This window comes from Vanacampus margaritifer, chromosome 2 (genome assembly GCF_051991255.1).
Source record: "Vanacampus margaritifer isolate UIUO_Vmar chromosome 2, RoL_Vmar_1.0, whole genome shotgun sequence".
In the NCBI taxonomy this organism is placed as follows: Eukaryota; Metazoa; Chordata; class Actinopteri; order Syngnathiformes; family Syngnathidae; genus Vanacampus; species Vanacampus margaritifer.
Window position 1 is genome coordinate 15,413,548 of NC_135433.1, and position 26,917 is coordinate 15,440,464.

Here is a 26,917-nt window from a genome sequence, read left to right on the forward strand (position 1 = left end):
CTAACAGATATGGGTAAAAAATGTGTACTGGGTCCTATGAACAAATCTATTGCTTGGGTACGGTGTGTAGATAAGCTTATCAACCAATCATTGTCTACTGTTCCTTAATGTTGAGAGTGGCGTGTGTGAGCCATGGCAAAGAACTTGTGAAACATTTAATAATTCCTGAATTCCTAAATGTTCTTAACCACGAAGCTCCCACAAACGCAATTATATTATGAAATCGTCTTCCTCTGGATGCAATATGCTTTATAATGTTCTACATGTATTCAGTTTGTTTTAAATATTAAATTCCGCATTTTTTTGTGTGCTCAAAATTCAATTTCACGAGTGATATTTTTTACCCAACAGTCAGTGAATGCATCAATACAGCACGGCACGAGGCGAGCCAATCAGAGGCCAGAGACTATCAGCCGGCTAACTCGGCAGATCCGAGGCGGAAGACAAAACTCAGCTCTTCTCTCTCTCCGGTGCCACTTGCTTGGTTCCGAGTCGAGGCGAAAGCGAAGCCACGGAAAAATTGACCCACACTCCGTTGAAACCTCGCTAGAATAGAACCCCCTTGTAGGACTACATTTTAACACAAGGTTTGTACATTTTTAGTACTTTACGCGAGGTCTTTTCTTCTGCTTTGATCAAAGATGAAATGATAGAAAGCAAGTGACAACTATGACGTCAGAAGCCGTCGTCGAATATGAAATTAGGAAATTTGAGGCATAACTTTTCTTCAATTGTCTAATGAATTTGACCAGTTGCTTAAACCAGTTTAAAAATGAATGGAATCAGGAGCATTCTTGTTAAGTCCCAAATTTGTATTAAATGTGATTATTATTATTATTATTATTGTTATTGTTATTATTATTTTATTTTCTAAGATAAATTCCTGTTTCATTTAGTCTACTCGTGTTTCTCTATCTGTGTTGAATGGACTATCTGGTCATCCATCATGCTGTTTTTAAACGATGATCATGATCGATCACACATTTATCATCACCAGTCAAAATGTGCAACTTTCTAATCAAAGTGAATGATGTATTGAACGACTTGGATGGCTGCTCTTCCAGCACAAACTGTTTCCATCCATCCCGGTGTTATTGGCGTAGTAGTGACTCCAGTCCAGCGATAATCAATAGTGCACATTAGTTTTAATAATCCCCATTAAGAAATAGTGGTCCCTTTAGTGGAATAGAGGAGATTGAAGCAGATGCTCAAAGGTGCAGCGTTTTAGAAAGAAATTATCAGTGGTTGTAAAATTAGGTTGGTAAAACGGTGCCATTTCCAAATAAATGAGCATCTTTCAATAGAGAGGCTTAAAAAATATAGACTTAACTAAGCAATGTAAGTGTAAAGGTCACCCTTAGTTATAAAATACGGTATACAGCCTCAATTAATCACAATTGAGTCATTGTGCTTGTACGATATCTCATTGATACTGTACAGTGGACTCTTACAATGTGAATGTTGGGAATGCTTTATGATTTGAACAATATTGGTCAAAATTCGCACATAAACTTGGCATAATCATAATGGGTGAGTTAAGATCAATGAGTCTCGACAGGATTTGTGTGTTTTGCTTTTTATTTTGCTCTTATTCTGGAGGCTACAGAAGGGTGTATGTAAAACACACAAATCCTGTTCTGTTAAAAAAACACTTTGTTCACTTAATTTTTTAGAGCAGCGTAAATATATGCAGTAATGTATCATCAAAGGGAAATGTAAAACTCTATTAACAGTCACTTACTTTTATTTTCATTTTCTTCTTTTTAAACACATTTGACAGTTGAGAATGTAACTGCATGCATGACATTCCATGTACAGTGGATTTTTTTTATGGCTGTAGTTTAAAAACAAATAAACCATAAATGGTTAAAATAAAGTTGGAAAGAGGCAGAGTGACAGCCTTTTAGTAGGGATGAGGCATTTTTATTATTTTATTTTATTTGTAATATTTTATTTCATGGGAGAGAAGGCCTTTATTTGTACTTTGAGAATACTATTTGACTTGTTTTTTTTTACACTAATAATAAAATTATATATTACCAACTAATATTTAAAATTGTAATATCTGTGCTTTATTTATTTTGATGTCTATTATTTTCTACGGGGAAAACTGAAAACAAACAAAATGGAGGTTCATCAGTGTACCTTGGAACTTCCAGTATACTTGCTACTCTGCTTGTGTCCTACTCCTGTTAGAGGACAATAACCTGAGTGGTAAATAATTGCCTCTTATGTTATTAGTGCAGATAATCTGCGGCTGATTACATTTAGTCTGCTTTCCTCACCAAACCTGCTTTGTATTCATCCATCTCATCGCTCCCTGTCCCATGTAGCGTCCGTCATGTCCGCCAAAGCCATCTCGGAGCAGACGGGCAAGGAGTTCCTCTACAAACATATCAGCACCTCGGCAACGGTCCAGAACCGCTTCCGCTATGCTAACGTCACCCCTGAGACCGACCTGGACCGCCTGGCGCTGGAGCACCCCTGGCTGCTCACGGAGGTTTGGATGATTGGTTGACTTCATAAGTGCAAGAAAAAAATTAAAACATGGAGGACAAAGACTTTCTTGGCAGAGAGGTTGTTAGTTGACGTCATGGACTGTAGGGTGTGCTCCATCCATCTATCTTGCTACCATGGTACCCATATGTGGTGGCAGCAAGAGTTTGGCAGATTGTAAACTATTCTTCCAAAAAGGTCGCTGTCAAAGTAAACATACAACATAAGAGAATTACACGTTTGTACAGTCAACCCCTGCATACTCTTTGTCACCCGCGGAGTCACATATTCCCAGATTTTTTCCCCCAGTATTTTTTGCGTCATATTTGTTTTTCCTTGGATTTTTGTGGTATAGTATCATAGCATTCCTAGTAGGAGTTACAATGGCTTTAATGGAACATCAATTGAATTAGACTTCAGGTATGATCTTGATGCAGAGGGCAGATATGAGAGCGAGAGATGTGCTGCGCTAGCATTGATTAGGAAATTGCATTAACGTTCACCATCTGTCGTGTCTTACCTTCCTCCTTCTCCTCCTCTTCTTCCTCACTGGCGAGGGCCCAGATAATAATGGCCGCACTGTCATAAGTCATTCGCTGGCTAGTGGGAGGAAGAGCAGCTTCTTCTCCTTTTTTGTGGGGGATGGCAGAATCCTGCTTTAAGTGAGTGAGGAGCATGATTGTTTGGGGTTAGGAACATAATGTAGTTGGGTATGATTTAGTGATTTTGTTGGAAAATATTTTGTCGCTCATCGAGAATTTGAGTTTATGTTGTGTTTATCTTGAATAGGGCTGAACGACTTTTTTTTTTAAACGCAATATTGTGATTTAACATGCAATTATTTTTTCAAGGTCTTCTTGCCCAGTATTTTTGAACAAACACAAGCACGTAATACAAAATACATTAATCGGGTGTCACACAATAAACAATATCAGATTTATTATTCATAAATGTTTTGGTCTTTTAGGTTAGGTTATGCTAAAATAAAGGCAAATGATAACAGTCAACTAGTGCATCTTTTTTTTAAAAAATTTTTTTATTAAATGTTGATCTACAAAAACTACGGAGTCATTTTTCTGTTTCTTTTCTAATTTATGCTTTTTGAAGTGACAGCCATCCAGAAAATGACACATTTCTAGATTGTGTAATGTCCTACTTTATATTTGCAAAGACACCACCAGACCATCTGGATATTTGCAGGGCGTTGTTCATATTTGCACACTTGGTGTTGATCGTGTCTTATTACTCACCCATGCAATGGTATTCACTATTGTAAATGGCAACGCCCAACCAAAGTACCCATGCAAATTTACAACTCATTTAAAAAATGTAATTGAGGTCATCTCACCAGAAAATAAGAACTACTGGGTATTTCCTCACATAATGACTCGCAGCGCTTATTTACTTATCTGTTGAGTGCTTACTAGAGGTGAGGTGTTTATTGGAGACCACAGAAGTCCTACAGTAACAGCATTATAGACTTTTAATTATTTGTTCCCATGCACAAAATTATGCGCATGAGGCATTTAGTAGATAATGAGGCATTTGTATTGTTTTTCAGTTCATCTAATTAGATAGGAGTCATAGAATAGCTTATAAAAGTAAATAAATAACATGTTAAGAAACAGACAGCGAGTACCAGGCATTTACTAGAGATGACGAGGCATTATTACTTATATTAATACTGGTAGTAATAGTAATATTTTATTGTAATCATTTTGTTCATCACATGGAAGGTTTAATTTTCTTACATTCCCTTTGAGAATAATATTTGTCAATATTATATATTTGAATTTTATTTCCACAAATAAAGCTACGTAATTGGAACAATATATTTACAATTAACTCATTCACTCCCAGCCATTTTCACTGAAGCAACCCCCTTCGCTCCTGGCTATTTTACTGGATTTTGACTGATTTTGCAAATCACACAGAAAAATGTGTTCTGGAACCTACCAAAAGAACGATTAGAGACTCTTCTTTCATAAGGAAAATATATGTTTTTGAATCTGTTTTCCGCAGCAATTAGCATTAGAATATAGCTAAGTTTCATCATTATTCACACATTTGTTTAAAACAGTGGGGAAAAGAGCCTTTTGCAACATGGCCCTGGTTGATCTCTTATATTCTGCTGCCACTTGCTGGCCGTATTTGAAATAACTACAATTTCTTCAACTGTTCTCTGCAGTTGAGAGGCTGCAACAAAGACTTCTGTATGCTCTAGCATAAAAAAACCTTTAAAAAAATGCGTTAACTAATATATATATATATATATATATATAAATATATATATATATATATATATATATATATATATATATATATATATATATATACAAATTAACTTAATATTAAAAATATTTATATGTATTTTCTTATTGATTATTATTATATCATAGATATTCAAAAACAAAAATTTTATAAAATAAGGTATTTAAGGTAAGGCGTTTATTTGATAAGGGGCATCACACCTAAATAATAATAAATAATAAACCGATATCTCAACTTTGAGACGATAAACGGCATTCGCCTTCTTCTGTAGAGGTTGGTGGTGAAGCCGGACCAGCTGATCAAGAGGCGGGGCAAACTGGGCCTGGTTGGCGTCAACCTGGACCTAAACGGCGTCAGAGAGTGGCTGAGGACACGCCTCATGAAGCAGACGACGGTATGTCATCCACAGAGTGCACTTAAGCCAATGACTCTCGTCGCTATCATTCCGCTGCCCTCTCCTTCACCCTCCTTTCTCCAATTTGTGCATTTTTTATTTTTTATCTGCTGCGTTCGGTGTGAACAAGATGCATGCTGCTTCCACCCAGTAGTCCATCAGCCCAGTCAAGATAGCATACAACTCACAGCATCCATCATTCTGATGCTGTCTCGCCTCATAAACCAAGAAGATGCTTCTTCAAGCTCCCATGCACCATGAACCAGACAAGAAGACTCTCTGTGTGTGTATTTCATCACTTAGGACAAGACAAGTGTGTACCTGTAAAGCAAGATAAATAAAGCCGCCATGTTGCAGCTTATAAAAAAAAAGTAAACATATTGCAGTAGATTCGGGTACCGGTAATTTTACCGGAGCTATTAAGATTAGTAAACAATTTTGCGAACCAAAGATAACTAGATTATCACAGCAGAAAATGGTGCATCCACACCGACACAATTGTGTTGATTGGTTTATTCTAGGGGTGTCAGGCGATTAAACTTTTTAATTGTAATTAATCGCATGACTTTAATAGTTAACTGATGATTAATCGCAAATTTTATATCTGTTCTAAATGTACAATAAAATGTACAATAATTTTTTCTTCTAAGTTTTCATACTCTTGCTAACATAAAAGTGGGGAAAATAAATTTAACTAAGTCATTGTTACAATTGATAAAATTAAGTTAACATTAAAAAGATGTACTGCACTGTAAAAAAGGAGTGTGATATTGATTTGTGCTGAGGTAATTTTTCTGACACTAGATGGCATAATTGCATTTGTAAGACGTTTGTGACAGCTCAGTGCATTTTTCTTTTCATGTTAATCTATCTAATCGTTAACATGAAGTAACTTGTGAAATTCTGCACATTTTTTAAAATTGTAAAATACAACTTGACCCAGTTTCCACAAATATATGCATTATTATTAAATTTATTACTGTTAAATTTTGACGTGGACGTGTCTGCTGGGACGGTCATTAAACCCGCGTTAAAAAGATTAGTGGCGTTAAAGGAACTTTACATTAACTCAAAATTAACTCACTAATTTTGACACTCCTAGTTTATTCTAATCTGAACACAACCACATCACAATTAAAAGACTGTGTGCACACTTGTGCAACGCATTATCTCACCTGTTTTAATTTTTTTTCTCAAGGTTTTCTCACTTAAGTTGTACAGATTGCAATCGTGATTTTTTTTTCCAGTGACTTATTTTGGTCTCGTTTGTGTGTGTATATATATATATATATATATATATATATATATATATATATATATATATATATATATATATATAGCATTCAAGCAGGGGTGTGTAGATTTTTTATATCAATCTCCTACGATCTCCCATTGGTGGAGCTAAAAATGTTGAGGTTTTATTAACACTGTCAGTTATTTAATACAGTTCATTATCACATCTGGAGTTTGTTGTGGTATAGATTTGCATAAACAGATCAATTTAGGCAAGCAAAATTCTCACCTGTATTCCCAACCTTCCTTTATTCTGCACTCCTCAAAATGGCAGCCCCCTTTCATTGTTGTATTTTCTCTCCGGCTGGCTGCTCTCCGCCAGTCCCTTGTCATAAGCGCTGCCTGTTGGCCTTTTAACGCAAACGCGGTGACAGCCCTGCCAAATGAGCTGCCTTCGCTCGGCTTGTGCCTGCAGCGAGAGACGACGACGACTTTCTCCCAGGAAACTGCAGCGCTACTCTTTTGTAATGTCGTGTTTTCCTCGCCTTTTGTTCCTCCGTGAGCAGAAATATGCTGAGAATGCAAGAATGTGGAAGGAGTAACTCAATTAAACACTGGTGCAATCCAAATGATATGCAACTATGTTGTTAACACAACAAGCCGTGACTTCCTCCGACTACTCTCAGAGTAATGCATGAATGATTCAAATTACATAAAGGATGGAGGTGGCTGGGTATCTAGGAAAGTGTGCAATTCGGTGCCACGAAGATTTCTTGAATAACCTGTAAAAAGTGTGTAAACTTGCACCTGCTTGCACTAGACATGTTATGCATCCTGCATTGTGGTTGATTGTGTGTATAACTGGTTTCCGGTTCATGCTCAGGTGGGAAAAGCCAAAGGTGTGCTCAAGAACTTCCTCATCGAACCCTTTGTCCCTCACAAACAGGTAAATCAGTCATTGTACCAAATGACTTTGTTTCATTATTTGGAGTGTAACGATATGTCAAGACTATGATTTAGTGCCTATGATGAAATGATATTAAAGTCAGGAGGTGAGGTAGCAAAGGCCTAATTGATTAATCTTCCGGACAATTTAATTTGATATTTGCTCTTTTACTTAGATCCTTTTTTGTTTGTTTTTTAAGCATTGTTGAGCTAGCATTAGTGTTAGCCACACTTTTGCTTATTCAAGTCAGGCGAGCGGCCCCAGAAGTAAATGGTACTTTATTTATATAGCGCTTTCCCAACTTTATAAGGCCCTCAAAGCGCTTTACGTTTGACTACCCATTCACCTTCTGATGACGCAGCATCAGGAGCAACTGAAATTTCAGTATCTTACTTTACTTACTTTGACATGGTTACAATGGCATGGGATCGAACCCACAACCTTTGTGTTGGGAGACGACCACTCTACCACTGAGCTAGACCGCCCGGAAGTAGTAGTTACAAGACACACACTTGAATGAGGCTTGTTGAACAGATGTATCTTTAACTCATTTGCTCCCAAAAACATATAAATATGTTCTATTTTAAATGTTTTAAGTGTGCCAAAGACATATTGATACATTTAGACATTTTACAACTTGCCTTAAATACATATATAAATTATAAGCTTAATGTTTACAGGAGGAAACTTTTTTTTATATTAAAGAATTATAACTGTAAAGATACATCTGTCAAATTAAAGGAATAAGGGTGTGATCAAAGCAGCACATAATTTCACTTTTTAATTTTTAATTTTTTTTTACTTGTTAAATAAAATATAGTGACTACCCCACCACAACCCCTCCCCCCACCCGGCCCTATACTAAGTGACTATGAGCTGTATATGTCCAGTAGTCTGCTCGTGAGATGGGAGGAGTTAGATGGCCGCCCTGAGGCCTCAAAGGCTTGTATGGGCGATCGGCTATCCAGTAATATATTCAGATCAGTGGTTTGAGTAGTCTCAGGGAAATCCGTTCAATTAATTATTAAATCAATAATAGTTAATTATTAAATTAATACACAATTGACTCATTAATTGAAGGTGACTCAAACTTAATATTTAAATTAATTTTGAGCAGCCCCGGAGCACCACATCATTTTTTATGTTTTATCAGGATAACAGATGAGAGAACCTTGTTGAATCAGTCATTAAAATGAAGGTTGTACCCTTTAACAATTCTATGAGTTATTTGTTCAGCTTAGAGGTTAATATAAATTGATAAAACACACATACAGTACACAATCAGGTTTTAATTTTGGGTTAGGGTTAGGGTTAGTTAAGGAAAGTTAGTTAAGTTATTTGGGAAAATCTACTTGGAACTTAAAAGAAGCAAAGGAACTAGAAACAAAAACTAAAATAATAAAAACTTAAACGAGGTAATGGATTCCTAGTGAGGCGAACATGAGACCCAAAATTTTAACTGAATTGCTTGACCCATTTGGAGACACCAATTTGTACAATCTGATTAATTGTTGCAAAGTTGCACTTACGGATGGTCTCATGTTGGCGTGGGAGAGCTGTTGTCTTGGATTGGAGGTTCACCAAGCCGTTGAAGAACAGATGAAGAAGGTTCAGGATAGAGAGAGATGAGCAAGATGGGAAGTAGCAGGAGTCTCACGGCCAAGGGACTGCTGAGGCAGGAGAGGGCTTGTTCTGTTTAGGTTTCAGGGAGCCTGTCTCGGCAAAGCCCGGCGATCCGTTGCGCCTGGCAGGGACAAAAGCAGCGTGTTTCGCTGGGCCTGTCGCAGAGCGATGGCTACCGAGAGTTACACGCGTGTATTGACCTTCTGCTAGCAAGTAGAATAGCCAGGAGAGCCAGAAGGGGGGGCCAGGAGCCGAGTCCAAAGGGAAGAAAAGAGGAAGTAGCGTGGAAATTTACCAGGTTGAATTTTGATTTTTGTCAAGAATCATCAGGTTGCATTTGGATTCCATGTTAGCCGAGATTCTAAGGTCAAATTTCAATCAATGCAAACACGTACAGTTGAACACATCAAAAGACATGTTACCTAGCTTACAACTGTTAAAACGTGCACACAAATGAAAGTTAAGTGGAGAATATGCCGATCAAATTGAAACATCTTCATGTCAAACACATAACATTTCATAATTCATTGTTCTGTTGCAAAATAAGACACTCAGTCAGGTTTCTGAGAAAGTCATTTTTGTGTGTGTGTCAGTCAGTGTTCTCATTCCGGGCTTGAGGTCTGTGGGGGATGCTCTTGGTCCCCCTCAATCCCCACTGTGGCATATCCAGAGAAGAAAGAAGAAATGAAATTCCTTTGTCTGGGATGATCATCGTTACAGTAGAAATGTGGCTAGCTTGTGTGAAGCAGTTAGATTTCCGGCACTTTAATTGTACTCTATATGTAGAATCTTATTACATGGCACAATACAAATAGATTTGCCATTATAACTCTTTTCATTATTATTATTAATTGTTATGCTTACCATTTTTATTATTTATCTAATGATACTGAAACTCCTAAATCAACTGCATCCAGGAGGAGGAGTTCTACGTGTGCATCTACGCTACCCGCGAGGGTGACCACGTGTTGTTCCACCACGAGGGCGGCGTGGATGTGGGCGATGTGGACGCCAAGGCCAAGAAGCTGCTGGTCGGCGTGGACGAGAAGATCAGCGAGGGCTTGGTGAGCAAGCAGCTGCTTGCCCATGTCCCCAACGACAAGAGGCTGTGAGTGATTGAGCCTTTTCTTAAAAATGGCCACTCGATTGAAGCCAGTACAGTAGCAGTACACTGCAAGGATTACTTGTGACACTTTTAGTCACTGTGGGAATCTATGGGCAGAAAATGAGGGCAATAAGTGCCTTGCGCAAGGACAAAACTTTGTGTACCTTCGTGGCTGACCATTTCCATCTGCATCAAATTATTACTCCCATTTAACCTATTTTCACTTGTTATTGTCTGAAAAATAGGGCTAGGTATCAATTGTCATTTCCTCAGTTGATACAATTTCGATTCATAACCGTTCAATTTGAGTCAATTTAGATTTTTCCCGATTCGATTTAATTCACTTCACTTCAATCCGATAATGATTAATTATGGAACATCAATTCTTCTTAAATATCAAGCACATGATAAAAACTCCACAAACATTAAATTCCAAATTAAACCGAGTGAGGCAAGAGGTGGAGCTTCATGACAATTCAAGTGTTCAAGATAATGAATAGATTTGTTCTCAAGCTATTTTCAACTTTTAATTTGTTAATGCTAAAAAAAATAACATGGAGACAGACCAATAGTAAGTAGTATTGTGAAATATGAAATTTACCATATTTGGACAAAGGGGTTTCTGTCATTTTTACGGGTGATTGGCTGACAAGGGTAAATATAAACAAACAGGAACATGATCAAATGAAGAAATAAAGATACTGTAAATTGTGTAAAATATGGAGTGCAATTTTGAGTATAAGGACCTTTGGTGTAATACCGACATTGATTTTCCATTCCACTTAATTGCACGTCTCCCCAGGGCGTAATGCGATCATTATGACTGATTCCACAACACTTGGTGGCAATATATTCTATCCAATTTCAATTCTGTCACACCGTATAGTATACACTTGAGACAAATGTGAATTCCAGGTGCAGGTTTATGTGTATTTTTGCTAATAATACAGCATTCAATTGCGTTATGGTGCAAATACTGACAAACACAAACTAGATGTTACTAGATGCAGTTTTAGTAATACAGTACTCCAGTATGGAAGGCTTTCCCCTGGCTCATTATAGAAGAAGTACTGTGACGTTGTAAGTGAGCATGGAATGGTGGGGGTGGGGGTGGGGGTGGGGGTGGGGGCGCAAGTGCTTTCCATTAGCCAAATGACAAACTCTCTCCTTTGCTTTTTATTCCCCATCTGACTCCACCCCCAGCCTTCCGTCAAGGCCGCAGTGTATTCACAGCACGTCCATTTATTTTGATGGCTGTGATACAGCGAGTCACCCCACCACCACTCCCCACCTTCTTGTCCATCTGTCCAGCAGCATTCTGATTATGGCAACGATTCACTGTCTTGGCTGACATTGATGGGACACACACACACACACACACACACACACACACACACACACGAAACCCCACCGCAACCTCTTTTCACTCACATTTTCTTTTTCCATTCTAAGCACACTTGGTAAGCTGAGTCACTCTGGCTCGCACCCCGTGCGTCAGACAAGGTTCTGACAACGGCCGACATAGTTACTCCCCTTGACAGGAGGAACAAACATTACGCACGCACGTTCAACTCTGCTCGTTTTTGACAGCTGAAGCAAGTAAAGTAATTTCCGCCTCCTGCAGCAGGGAAGCTAATTTCGTGCAGGTACACATGGTTGTTTCTCTACTCTTATTGAGATCTCGTGCGCTTTTTCATTGTCAAGTGGAAATCTGGAGAACTGCTAGCAGTATTTAATGTTTCATTTTAAATATCATTAAATAGGATCCCATTTACACTTTTTGTGTGTGTGTGTGTGTGTGGGGGGGGGGGGGGTGCTTTTTGATCCCTCGCTGTACCAAACCAACCAAGATGAAAATGTGTGTATAAACAAAGAATTTTTTTTTAGTGTTGTTTAATTTGATTTTTAATTATTCCTTCCATTTAATTGAATTAGCTTTTTTATAAACAGACTCATGATGATAAATGGAGCAAATTCAAATGAACTGAAGAGTGACTTTTGGAAAGCAAAATATGACTTGACTTCCTGATATATAAGAAAGTGATTCTAGATATTGTTTGTCATGCTATATTGATTTATGTGAATTGTACTACTGTATTTATGTTGTCAGGGTCCTGGCCCAATTCATTGTCGGACTTTTCAACCTGTATGAGGAACTTTTCTTCACATACCTGGAAATCAACCCACTAGGTAGGTTTTCCATCCATCCATCCATCATCTACCGCTTATCCGGGGTCGGGTCGCGGGGGTAGGTAGGTTTTATATTGTTAAATTAACTCTCCATTACTTCATTACGCTTTGAAAGGACATGCTTCTTCATGTTAAGACGTCCAAAAAACTGGCGCCAATCAGTTTCATGATGTTTGAAAAACAAGCATAAATATGTTAAGTAATGAAAGAAGGCAACATTGTGACATTAGATTCAACCATCACAAGCTGATTCTGCCACATTTCAAACCCAAAGGAAGGAACGTAGTAAATATTTGATGCGTTTGCTGTTTGATGTTGGTAATTGGCTACAAAGAACATGCTCTTCCTACTTTGAAGTCCTACACAAGCAATATGCCTCTTGTAAATCAGTAGGTGGGTGTCTCATCTTTTCTGTTCTCCCTCTCCCTGCAGTGGTCACAAAAGATGGCGTCTACGTGCTGGATATGGCGGCGAAGATAGACGCGACGGCAGACTATATCTGTAAGGCCAAGTGGGGGGATGTGGAGTTCCCGCCGCCTTTTGGCAGGGAGGCCTACCCGGAGGTAATTTCAATGTGTATAGATTTTTTAAATTACATATAGCGTGTTATATTTTCATTTTATAAAAAATCTATACAGTATAAATATATTTTTTATTGTAAGACGCACATTTGTATATAGATTTTTTTGACAGGATTCTGCTTCTTTTTTTCTTTCTTTTTTTAGCAATAATATATAAATGAACTTGCAGATATTTTTTATTGTAGCATTTATTTAAAAAGATATGGTATAAATAACTATATTTCTTCTCATATAAATAAATATATAGATTGTTTTATTACATGATTTTGTTTTTTAATAATTAAACTTACAGATTTTTCCATAGGATTTTTTATTTTCTAGAAATTGTATTATAATTAAACATTTGCAATTTGACATTTACATAGTTTTCAAAAAATTGCAAAAAATTATATTGTTTTACTTAAAAAAAAATTTTTTATATAACTTAAAAATATCCCCAAAACATTTATGGATATATAGTTTTTTTTTATTTCAAAATAAAGAATAAAATATAGTAATATAATATACTGTATATAAAAGCTATAATTATATAACTTAGTCATTTTATTTTAACAAAATTATAAATACGCTGTATAAAGAAAACCTGTAATCATTCTAAATTAATTATAGCAATATTGCGATTTTTCAAACATAATCTATTGTTTTTATTTAAGCAAAGATATGTAAATATGGACAGATAATTATACACCAAACTTTAATAATGTACATATGTTACTCTTCGCACTCGCAGCTCTTATGTAAATAGTCTGTTGTGGCGTGTTGGGCTCGTCTCAGACAGACCCACCCAGCAGCAGCAGCAGCAGCAGACGGATGCTTTAATTGGCTCGAGGGGGGCTAAGGGGGACAGCGGGCACTTTTAGATTGGAAGTGTTTTCCACCCAGGCGTCAGATGTGTGTGCGTCTGTGTGGTTGAGCGTCTGCCTGTCAAAATCAAGCACGAATGCTCCACAAATACACAATCAGCCCATAACACGGCCACTTCATAGGGCACACTTGCACAATCCAATAATCCTCATTTTGCCCACCTGTGTCGCAGGAGGCCTACATTGCTGACCTGGATGCCAAGAGTGGCGCCAGCCTCAAATTGACCCTGCTCAACCCACAGGGGCGGATCTGGACAATGGTGGCGGGCGGCGGAGCCTCTGTCGTGTACAGGTAGTCCATCAAATGCCTTCACTAAAGCCATCAGGGGTTTGTTGTTTTGGCAGTCTACGATAACCTTTTTCATTTTACGTGCGTACAGCCTGAAAACACATAATTCATTCATTCAAGGAAATGTGCCAGGTGGGAATCATTGCGGTCTTCTACGGCCCTGCATGTCTAAGTGTAGAATCTTAAAATGTGTTGGTAAAAGTTGTAAAATAGTTTACTTTAGTGAAAAGCATGGATTCATTCTCATTCATTTATGTAATTATTTATTAATGTAATTAGAATTAATTAACCAATTATTGAATACAAAATATGAGGATAAGCGGTTCAGATAATGGATGGATAAAGGATTCATTTACCAGTAATTTATAACCAATTATTTCAACCAATAAAATGAATGGTAAATTAATTTTTATTTTATTAAAATTGTGAGGAATAAGCGGTTCAGGAAATGGATAGATGGATGTTTATTTTATTGTTTACTATCAGTCAACAAATTATTTAATTAAATAAATGAATAAAATATTATAGTAATTAAAATAATTAATGCTTATTGTATTTTCATTTATAATTAATTTGAATGAATAAAATAACTGTTTAATAAAGTATACAATTCAATTCAAATTAAAAAAAAAATTCTTAAAAAAAATGAAAGGGGACAGAAAAAAGTAAAACAACACCAAAAAAAATGATCAACACAAATAAATGACAGCAAGCAGTCAGCAGCTTTCAATGTAACAATTAAACAAAATAACTCAACGGCATGACCTTGTGCTATATATATTTTTCCAATATTTGTGCTTTTACACATTTAAAAAAAAATACAAATAGACTGAGATTAGTTAGTTTTATAATCCAGATTGTTACACAAACTGACACATTGAGTTTAAATACATCATTCTATTTGTTTTGTTCTGTATTTAGGTTTGGAAAAAATATCTGTTTCTCTTAATTTGTACTCACTTTCTCTTCTTTTTTATATATATTTGATTTGCATATTAATTGGTAAAATTTCATGATGGGCTTTGTACATTATTTTAAGGCAGTTAAATTCCATCAATTCATTAAATTTGTAAAGTTTTTAGTTGTATTGGATTAGTGTGATCTCTGTATCCGCAACCGCAAACAACACGCACGAATAGCACGTTTCTGTAAAAGAAAGATGGATTCAGTGTAGGTTTTGCCAGCACACCCCCACACTTCAATGCAATAGTTCAGGTATGGAACAATCAATGAATTAGATAACAATAACAAAGCATTCTTGTTCATGATTCTTTAACTTTGTGTAAAACGGCTACGGTTTGGGATACCTTAGATTTGACATGTTCTATGTGCGCTTTCCATATTAATTGTTTATCAATAATAATACCTTGAAACTTTATTTCATTAGTCCTTTCTATTTCTATACCTTGCACAGTCAGTGTTACTTCAACATCTATATTTCTACTTCTAAAAGTCATAAATCTGGTGTTACTAATATTTATAGAAAGTCTGTTGGCGTTGAACCATTTCATAATAATCTTAAACTCTTTATATATAATTTTCTCGTCTTAAAATAGTGTTGTCGTCTGCAAACAAAATACATTTTAATAATTTTGAAAGAGTTGTAATATCATTCACATAAAGGAGAAAAAGTACTGCCCCAGAATTAATAATAATAATGCATCGGATTTATATAGCGCTTTTCTAGACACTCCAAGACGCTTTACAATGGAACGGATACATTGTTCATGCACTCACACATTCACACTGTGGTGGCGGTAAGGTACTTAAGAAGCCACAGCTGCCCTGAGGTAGGCTGACGGAAGCGAGGCTGCCAGTGTGCGCCTACGGCCCCTGCAAACGTTAGCACCTTCCATACACCAGTTTGAGTAGCACTGGAGATAATGTGTGTAAAGTGCCTTGCCCAAGGACACAACACATGACTTGGGGAGAGCGCGGATCAAACAGCCGACCTTCTGGTGACTGAACGACCGTCTCTACATCCTGAGCCACGGCCGCCACACAATTGATCCCTGGGGCACTCCACAAGTTACATAAATATTCTATTGAATTCAACATATTATTTTCTATTTTTTAAATAACTCGTAACTGGTATTAATAATTAAACAAGTCTCTTTTTTTTTCTTCTTTTTTTTACAATTATTTGATTTGCAACAAATAAAGTCACGTTTACTGAGATAAATGAACTAAGAAATAAATGAATAAATAGATCTTCACTAACCTTTTTTGGCGTATTATAGTAAACATTTGATAATGTAATTGCTCGTTGGGCCGGATTACAGAACAGAGTGGGTCGTATGTGGCCCACAGGCCATACTTTGCTCACCCATAAGTCATTTCTAACTCTTATCATTCCTAAATGGTTGTTTTAGTATCTTAAAATGATTGCCGTGGAAAAGAGATGAATTTTCATGAATCTGCAGGTAATTAAAATAAGGAAACTAGTAGTAATAAAGCTCTTTCTGCTGCCATTTTGAAAAGTTTGCATGAATGAGCGCCGTCTTCTCTCCTCCATCTGTTTGGGGATGTAAGATGTCCCACGCAGACTCCTCAACCACAACTAATGAATCCCTCTGTGAAGCTTATAGTTTGATCTGCTCTCCCTATTTTACGGTGCGCTATCAATGAAGATTTTTTTGTCCCCTTACAATGATGTGCCTCCGATCTCATAGCGACACCATCTGTGACCTGGGCGGCGTGGATGAGCTCGCCAACTACGGCGAGTACTCGGGGGCGCCGAGCGAGCAGCAGACGTACGACTACGCCAAGACCATCCTCTCGCTCATGACCAGGGAGAAGCACCCCGATGGTAACATCCAACACCTGGCCGTCTTTTTTTCTTTCTCCTGAAAGTAACAGCTTGATGTTTTCGCAGGCAAAGTCTTGATCATCGGAGGGAGCATTGCCAACTTTACGAACGTGGCTGCGACGTTCAAGGTAATAACGCAGCTAGCTGACTCATGCATGGTGTCCTGCTAATAGCATTCTGCTAACATCCGCCTGTCCACTCTGTTAGGGAATTGTTCGAGCAATCCGAGACTACCAGGTGCCTCTCAAGGAGCACGAAGTGGCCATTTTTGTCAGGCGCGGGGGTCCAAACTACCAGGAGGGCCTCCGGGTGATGGGAGAAGTTGGTAAGTTGATATAGTGCAAAAAATGTTTTTACAGGTGGTCAGGACCATGCCAAATCAGCGCGGTGGCCGCCCAATCTGAAAGCCAATCCAATGCATGAATTATGTCGTTTGAGAAAAGAAAACGTTGACTGGACTGGAGTTCATCCCAAGTATTAAACTTAAATAAAACATTATCACTAAAATAAGACCTAGAGGGGAATTATCATTTACATGAATGACTTAATATATATCGATTAATTATTAATTTGTAAGAATATATTTACGGTGGTACCTCGGAGTTTGAACATAATTTGTTCTTGCGAAGTGTTCAAAGTCCGAATTGTTAAACCCCTGAAAAAAAAAATTCCCATAGGAAATAATGTAAATGCAATTAATCGGTTCCCAAAATCCAAAAACAGAAAATTCCTTTTTTAATTTCTATTTACGTTTTTTTACATTTACAGTACAGTACAGTATTCAAACAATAAAAATACCTTACCTTACCTGTTGTGGTGTGATGGCATCAGTGGATGCTAAATGCTATCTTAATGTTAGCTTTAATTCAGTGCTGAGTTTGTGTATTTTACATTGGGCATCTTGTTAGACTACTAAGCGGTCTTTGCGTGCGCTGTTTAACATCAGGCACGCTGTTGAACAGCTAAGGGGGGTCCTCGTGCCAACATTTACAGAAGTAGTTACGGTAGTTACAACGGCGCGATAATCTCCTTCCTAATTCCACTGTGGTTCGTAGTACTGTATGTTTTTCTTTGCTGCCACTGGCACTCTTGTCTTTCTTTGGCCCCATGGCGAAGAAAATTGTCATGGAAAAATCTAAATGCACTCGCGAGTATGGAGCACCTCCGGGAGTATTCAAGATCTGAAATGAGCAGTGCATCGTCTCAACTACCGCAACGTGAGCATTCGGCATTGGTCGGCATTGCTCGGCATTGCTCGGCTTCGCTCTCGGCTATTCGTTTTCAAGGTACGTTCGGCTTAGATTGCTTTGCTTGGGTGTTCAAACTCCGAGGCATTTTTTTACTCAAATTTTTTGGTTGAAATCCGATTTGTACAAGTTCCGAGACGTTCAAACTCCGAGGTTCCACTGTAGTTAAAAATTATTTATGTTCCTTGACACTGTGATTTCATAACCAGAATTAACCAGAAGCAGTTAAAATAAACTACAAAAATGTTAGGGCTGGGGGAGTACTTTAAGTGTCAGTATGACATATCAGCCTCCCTCTTATGGCACTTTTACCATATACATAATAATAACAATAACAATAAAACAAAAACATTGTTTTTTATCTACACTGCATCAAATGCTGAAAATTAAAAAGTATTTTTCCTTAATTGGGAAATTAAGACAGAAACACAATAAACTCTATTATTAATACAATTAAAAAATACATACACTACATACATTACACATAGATACATAAATACATATACAGTAGTACAATACATTAATATGTATGCATTGTTTCTGTATATATTTATATATTTTATTGTATAAATAAAACATATTTTCATGAGGGATTTTTAAAATTAAACTTTTTAGCATATATTTGTATTTCCTAAAATGTGTAATTTGTAAAATGCACACATTCAAATTATTTGTATTTTAATAAGATTCGAATAGAAGAGCCCCAAAAATCCAATTGATTTTGATTCTCAGTCAATGCCCTCCCCCTCTCACAGGCAAGACCACCGGTATCCCCATCCACGTCTTTGGCACGGAGACCCACATGACCGCCATCGTGGGCATGGCACTGGGTCACCGGCCCATCCCCAACCAGCCTCCCGTCGCAGCCCACACTGCCAATTTCCTGCTCAACTCCAGCGGCAGCACATCGGTATGACGCTTCACCATGTCGTGTCGTGCAGTTGTTTACGGCATAGCGCTTTGTCCTCCTTTTAGAGCCCCCGTGGCTCTTTTGTCTGAGATCTTTTCACAGTGATGTCATCTGACTCAAATTGTTGTGGCCACTCTCACGAAGGCTCACTGCTTGCCCGGAAGCTTCCATTAAGTCTGTGTGTGCAAAAGTATTGGGACAGTCCACCACGTAGAAATGTGAAAATGAAAGAAAGAAAGATGATAGTACACACACACGACGCAGAAAGCAATGAGACACATGGACAAAGGTGTTGGGATATGTGGCCACAACACCTACAGCAGTGGTTCTAAAAAATTTGACACCAAGTACCACCTCAAAAAATACTTTCTCTAATACCAACATTATAACCGACAATAACATACAGTAGTGTAACTGTTTATCAAAAACAAGGCGGAGGTTTATTCCCAAAATGTATAATTATTATTCCAAAAGTTGAACATCAATACACTAGTTAATTTTTTTATTTTTTATTTTTTACTGTACTTAAATCCATCAATCCATTTTGTGTACTGCTTATCGTCATTGGGGTCACGGCTGAGCAGGAGCCTATCTCAGCTGACTTTGGGCGAGGGATGGGGTACACCCTGGACAGCCAATCGCAGGGCACGTGTAAACAAACAACCATTCACACGCACCTGTTTTTTAAAAAAAATTTATAATTCAATTAAAATGTTATTCCACATAAAAATGAAATAAAGATTGTACATAAATAAATGTTTTAAAACCAACCGTTCTAAACGATTAAATGCAAACATGTATTTCATTTAAAAGTTAAATACAACTGAGCTATACGTAACAAATGCACTGCACTGGATTACAACAAAAAAAAGTTGATGCCACTTTCATTTCATTCAGTGATTCTTTTAGTGGTGCCCCACTGATTTACAGGAGGTGAAAATGTAGTTAAAGTTGAAGGTATTTACTAGTGCTGTCAAAGTTAAAGCATTAACTGATTAATTAATCACTAAAAAATATCACATTATTCATGAATTAAGATTAATCGCACTATTAATTTTGACCATAGATTAGCGTGACAGCGGAAGGCTACGTTTAAGGTAGCACAGGTTGTTTGAGCAATAAACATAATTTCATGCTTTAAAGTAAAGCATTTTAAAAAAAAATTGCGTATGAAATTTAGAATATTTGTTCATGTCAAAATATTGGGGTCTTTTTTTTCCATTTTAAATTATGCAAGTAATTAACTGATTAGGAAAAAAAGGAGGATGAGCGTGTGCAGTGGATCAAAAGATGGTGAAGACGTCCTCATAACATTAAATGTCAAAAGAATTAACACATAACCGGTGCTCTTCAAATTTAACGGGGGAAAAAAAAAACTTTTTTATTAAGTGATTAATCGTGATTAATCAAAATTCTAAGATGTGATTAATCTGATTAAAAAATGTAATCGTTTGACAGCTCTAGTATTTACTCACATTCAGTACTGCTTGTATTATCCAAACTAGATACATTTCAAGCACAAAAGACCACGTATGCCAGCACCGACCTCATTAGTGCACATTTTTAAAATGCTTGTGGCTTCGACGCGAACAAAAGTGACATTAATGCCTAATTTCCCACTTTCAGACCCCGGCATCCAGCCGCACAGCCTCCTTCTCCGAGAACAGAGGTCAAGCTGAAGGCTCGCAGGCAACGAAAACCAAAAGTGCACCAGCTGCTGCTGGTGAGAAAATACACTCATACTGCATCATATATAGTATTGTACACAAAAGGGCACATGTGCATGTTAGTGGGCACAATAGGGATTTAGCTCCCTCTTCAGACACTTAGACCACTCTGCAGTCCTCACTCACACTGGAACATGACAATCCATTTCTGCATTGCCTTCATTTGGGTCACAGGTAAGCGGGAGAATATTCCAGCTGATTTGAGGCGAGACTGGCTAATCAGTCACATACAGACTAACAAACATTTACACTCAGATTCGCCCAGATGCACAATTTAGTCTTACATGTAGCAATCGATGATTCAAACCCAGAACTGATAAGCTGTGAGGCAGATAACCACTAGTCTACCATTCTACCACTATTATATACAGTATTATAATAAGAGTATTAGATAGGTATGGCGCTAAATCACTACATAATAATAATAATAGTAATGATAATAATGATGTAAATATAATGCACTAATTAGCATGCATATTAGTGAGAAATACATAGTAAAAATAGAGCCTAAAAAAGCATCCCCCCCAAAATTTACGTTCACCTTAAAAATTATAGTAGCAGTTTGAAATGAGTCTCAGAATAGCATGAAATTACAATATTGTATATTAATGATAATAATAATTATTATTATTAGTGTTGAAGAGTTTTTACATAATATATATGGATGTGGACTAGCAAGCCATTTTCTTCCATCACAGCGATGATGATGTCAATGATGTAAAATGTCTGCCTTGCAGTCAAGGCGACCACGCTGTTCAGCAAGCAGACCAAGTCCATCGTATGGGGCATGCAGACGCGGGCTGTGCAGGGCATGCTGGACTTTGACTATGTCTGCTCCAGAGATGAGCCCTCCGTGGCGGCCATGGTCTACCCCTTCACGTAAGCATACTACAGTTCATTCTTAATAATCAATTTGATTATATTATTATGGTTTTATAAAGCGCAAAAACACATTGTAAACATTTTTGTTGGGCTTTTCAAGGAAGGCTGGAACACATTAATGGCATTTGCATTCATTTCATTGGGGAAAGCTGATTTGAGATAACAGTGTTTTCAGTTCTCAGTGTGTGTGGTCACAAAACAGACTTTTGTGAACCTGACTGCTTTACTCCCAGTGGCGACCACAAGCAGAAGTTCTACTGGGGCCACAAAGAGATCCTCCTCCCAGTGTACAAGAACATGGGCGACGCCATGAAGAAGCACCCGGATGTGGACGTGCTCATCAGCTTCGCGTCCTTGCGCTCGGCCTTCGACAGCACTATGGAGACCATGCAGTACCCGCAAGTACGCATTTATTCCCCCTCAACCTACAAAAAATTAATTCATGTCAAGTCACGCGGTTTTGCAATCAAATTGTTCAGATTCACACGATCGCCATCATTGCGGAGGGAATCCCTGAAGCGCACACCAGGAAAATCATTAAGACAGCCGATGAGAAGGGCATCACCATCATCGGACCAGCAACTGTGAGTCCCAATGTCTTCTTTTTTTTAAGGATGTAACATTATTATCACTTTTCTACAACCCAAGAGGTTGATTAATTGCAATGCAGATGCTAGCCTGGTCATCTTAACTAGTCTCCTTTTTTAAAAAATTTTAATATAAATATCCAATAAGAATCATCCGGCCAAAATACGCATGGACGTGTAAAATTTAATATACTAGTAATTTAAAAATGATTGTAGTTTACAGACAATTCTCTTTTTAGGTAACAGCACCAGTATGTTCTTACATTTCATTATTATTATTTTTTTAAAATATTGTATTAATTATTGAATGAATTTACCTTACAGTACATTCCATTTTTCAAAAAAAAAGTTGAATTTATAATTTTGTGCTTAAATGATATTTCAAAAAATACGGGAAATGTACCACAACTATGCATAAATTAAAAGGATAATTTAGTTGACAAAATGTTTAATGTGAAAGTGTACTATAAAATAGCAAGAAAATGTAAAAAAAAATAAAAGAAAATGGCATATACAGTATTACACTATAAAATGTAAATTAAGAAAGAAACTAAATAATGATTAATAATAAAGGATATGACAAGATAAATACAGGGTTCCCTCACTATAACGTGGTTCACTTTTCGCAGCCTTGCTGCAATGTTGCATGCATTTTTTTTGTTACAGTAATATACCTATTTTATAAAAAATATAAAGGTTTGAACATTGAGAATGTTTAAAGAAGAGAGAAATGTGAGAAAATGTAAATGCCTCGATGAGAAAGGTGTAGAAAAAACTGTGCGGTGAGGGGTTTTAAAGCCTTAAAAGATTTCTAATAAATGTAAAACATAAAGCTAACTACTTTGCGGATTTCATTTATTGCGGGTATTTTTTTAACCTAACCCTAGCAGAAAACGAGGGAACACTTTAGTGCAAATTTATGTTGCCGTTGTCCTTCCACAGGTGGGTGGTATCAAGCCGGGCTGCTTCAAGATCGGCAACACGGGCGGCATGCTGGACAACATCCTGGCCTCCAAGCTGTACCGGCCGGGCAGTGTGGCGTACGTGTCGCGCTCAGGCGGCATGTCCAACGAACTCAACAACATCATTTCGCGCACCACTGATGGCGTGTTTGAAGGCGTGGCCATTGGTGGGGACAGGTAGGTAAAAGCGTTTCTATAAAGTAAGGTATCGAATATATTCATAATCGAGTATCCTATTGAAAATTGTATTGAATAATTGAGTATTAATTTCCAATATAGTTTTGCAATTCTGAATAGTAAATGTGCTGACTGTGGACTGCGCCGCAGGTACCCTGGCTCCGTGTTCACCGACCACGTACTGCGCTACCAGGACAGCCCAGGAGTGAAGATGATTGTCGTGCTGGGCGAGGTGAGAGGAAAGGCTGGACTCTCTGTAAATGTCATCCAAGCGGCGTCCTGATTGGCTGCTGTTCTGTAGATTGGCGGCACGGAGGAGTACAAGATCTGCCAGGCCATCAAGGAAGGCAGGATCACAAAACCCGTGGTGTGCTGGTGCATCGGAACTTGCGCTACCATGTTTGCCTCAGAGGTAAAAGCTACACGGACAGCATGTCGGGCATCAGGAAAGATTTTAATTTGTGTTGTGTTTTTATGTCTCAGGTCCAGTTCGGCCACGCGGGAGCTTGTGCTAACCAGGCTTCAGAGACGGCGGTGGCCAAGAACAAAGCTCTGAAGGAAGCCGGCGCTTTTGTGCCAAAGAGTTTTGATGAGCTGGGAGAGATCATTAAGTCAGTAGAAGTTACCATGGAGGTCAATTTTTGATATTGTGTGTTGGCTATGTGAGCTACTGTAACTACAGCCCTAATATGAACCTAGTTTACTTGTGTAATTTCACACTTGATGCTTGAGCAAGCACTGCAGAGACTCAATTGTTTGAATATGAACATTTCAAAGTCAATCTTTCATCCATGTAGGTCTGTATATGATGACCTGGTGGGCAAAGGAGTCATCCAACCAGCACCGGAGCTGCCCCCTCCCACCGTTCCGATGGATTACTCCTGGGCACGAGTCAGTATTGTTTTAATCCAATTTCAATGACGTTATAAATATCTTCTCTTTTATTACATCATTATTCTCGATGGTGCGTTTTCTCTGCAGGAGCTGGGTCTAATCCGCAAACCGGCGTCCTTCATGACCAGCATCTGCGACGAGAGGGGGCAGGAGCTCATCTACGCCGGCATGCCCATCACGGAGGTCTTCAAGTCGGAAATTGGCCTGGGGGGCACTCTGGGGCTTCTGTGGTTCCAGAGGAGGTCCGTTTCTCATCCAACTATTGCGACGAACTCCTGAGACAAGAATGATATCATCCAGTATGTTTTCTCCCAGGTTGCCCAGATATGCCTGCCAATTCATCGAGATGTGTCTCATGGTGACAGCCGATCACGGTCCGGCAGTATCCGGCGCCCACAACACCATCGTGTGCGCCCGAGCCGGCAAAGATCTCATCTCCAGTCTCACATCTGGCCTGCTCACCATTGTAAGACACGCTCTGTAATGTTACGCTAACTGATGGGATTTTATAAATAACAAATTTGACCTAAATCCATTCGACAAATAAAAACCTTGTGTCTTGTTTCTTTCTCAGGGTGACCGCTTTGGAGGCGCCTTGGATGCCGCAGCCAAGCAGTTCAGCAAAGCCTTCGACAGCGGCATCCTGCCCATGGAGTTCGTCAACAAGATGAAGAAAGACGGCAAGCTCATCATGGGCATCGGCCACAGGGTCAAGTCTGTGAGTGAAACGTCACGCCTCGGACCACCGCAGCTTCCACTGCTTCATTTGTCATGTTTTTGTGGTTGTTTTTCCTCTTTTGTCTTTTCCATCTCAGATTAACAATCCTGACATGCGAGTCCAGATCTTGAAGGATTTTGTGAAGCAGAACTTCCCCTCCACACAGCTGCTGGATTACGCTCTGGATGTGGAGAAGATCACCACCTCAAAAGTAACACGCGCTTTCCTTCTTCATTGTCTCATAGCCAAGGTTGGGGAATCCTGTTTTGAGTAAAGCCAAACTGTTTCAGGGTTTTTACGTTCTGAACCTGGATTGCACAATCCATTTTATATCCCATCATAACACACTTTCTATTTACATTCCTTTTCCTCTTCTGTGTTTGTGTTAGAAACCCAACTTGATCCTGAATGTGGACGGTTTCATCGGTGTGGCCTTTGTAGACTTGCTCAGAACCTGTGATGGATTTACAAGGTAGTCAGTTACTTCCCAGGGGGGCCCAAACAATTTGGATCAGCAACATGAAATTGTTACATTTTCATATCACCCACCTCATGTATATATTCCTGAATGTTGTTCCGTCTATAAATAAAATTAATATATACATTATAAATACATTAATTTAAGTAATACAACAATTAAAACAAATAAACAATTAAATAAATAAATACATATTCTGTTTTTTTGCATTGTTAGCATTAAGCTAAACACACATCAACCATAAAAAATAAAGACATAAAAAACAATTTTATGGATAGTTAAAAAAAATAATCATTTACACTGAAAACAAAAAATCTGCACTAAGCAATTGTTTGTGACTTTTTTTTTACATGGATTAAAAAGAATACTCCACACAACAAATATAAAAGCGTAATTATTCTCACAAATAAATGGTTTCTTTTTGCAGGGATGAAGCAGATGAGTTTGTGGAAATTGGCGCTCTGAATGGCATCTTCGTCCTGGGACGCAGCATGGGGTTTATCGGTGCGTGAAGTCACATAGAAAATAAAAGTTCTAACAAATATTGATAATAACAAAAGCGTCTTTTCAGGACACTACCTGGATCAGAAAAGGCTAAAGCAGGGTCTGTATCGTCACCCTTGGGACGACATCTCCTATGTGCTCCCGGAACACATGTCCATGTAGGACCCGATCATCTCGCTTCACCCTGAAGGCTGAAGATTTAGCATATTTCATCAATATGTTAACTGTTCAAACTACATACATTGCTTGAAAATGTTTTGAGATTTAAAGTGTCGGTATTGGACACCCGTGAAAAGATGCAACACTGTGAAAATCCTCTCAGATATGGCCTGACACATGACAAAAGTTTAAATCGTCTATCATGTTCTCGCATCTTTGTGCAGCTCTATTCAGTGTGCCATTTTATTGTCATCTTGAGCTTATTAGACAGGGTGACCGACTGACCGTGTAGTGCAATAATGTGACAACACACTGTAGATAATAGCTTTATTCATGTTTACTGTAAGTTTATTTTTAATTGTCCATAATGTATTGGCTGTTTGCTGCAAAAGGGACCATTTATTGGCGTATGTCATTTTCAGGTATGATGTACAATAAAAAAGGCACTACAATAATATGAGTGGAGCACTACAATGGTACAATACTAATTACTGGTTATCGTTCATATAATAAGTCGTAAAGGTACAAGAATATCTATTTGGGATAATTTGCTAATAATGACCTCATTAGTGTTGTTGCAATCTGTGTGTGTGTAACTGAACCTGCCTCTATACTGACTGTACTGTTTGTCAACGTTTATGTAATTAAAAGTGTGTGCTGCATATCAGTAAAGTGGTTTCCTTGATTGTGTTTTGCATTTTACAATGACGTCATAAAAGCAGATGATGCTATTTGCACTATTGTGTTCTCTGTTTTTATTTAACTATAGGCTACATAAGTATTTGTTGTGATACATTATTTATATATGATGTGTATTGCTGCTAGTAACGCTTTGAATTTCTCCACTGTGGGATAAATGTGTATCTTAGCTT

The 26,917-nt window shown here is 37.9% G+C and overlaps 1 protein-coding gene across 1 annotated transcript; it reads left to right on the forward strand.

Annotated features, from left to right (window-relative positions):
* The first annotated feature begins 430 nt into the window (after positions 1–430).
* Positions 431–26,717, forward strand: aclya (ATP citrate lyase a). The gene is made up of 28 exons (XM_077558652.1): positions 431–587; positions 2,334–2,500; positions 5,039–5,161; positions 7,278–7,340; positions 9,881–10,071; positions 12,179–12,258; positions 12,691–12,821; positions 13,876–13,994; positions 16,664–16,800; positions 16,867–16,928; positions 17,008–17,125; positions 18,803–18,957; positions 20,584–20,680; positions 21,422–21,563; positions 21,800–21,968; positions 22,046–22,150; positions 23,096–23,292; positions 23,443–23,524; positions 23,594–23,704; positions 23,776–23,903; positions 24,090–24,183; positions 24,274–24,428; positions 24,502–24,652; positions 24,761–24,904; positions 25,002–25,115; positions 25,294–25,376; positions 25,810–25,886; positions 25,954–26,717. Exons 2-28 carry the CDS (start codon positions 2,342–2,344, stop codon positions 26,046–26,048), a joined length of 3,282 nt encoding a protein of 1,093 aa, XP_077414778.1. The 5' UTR covers positions 431–587; positions 2,334–2,341; the 3' UTR covers positions 26,049–26,717.
* Positions 26,718–26,917: the final 200 nt, after the last annotated feature.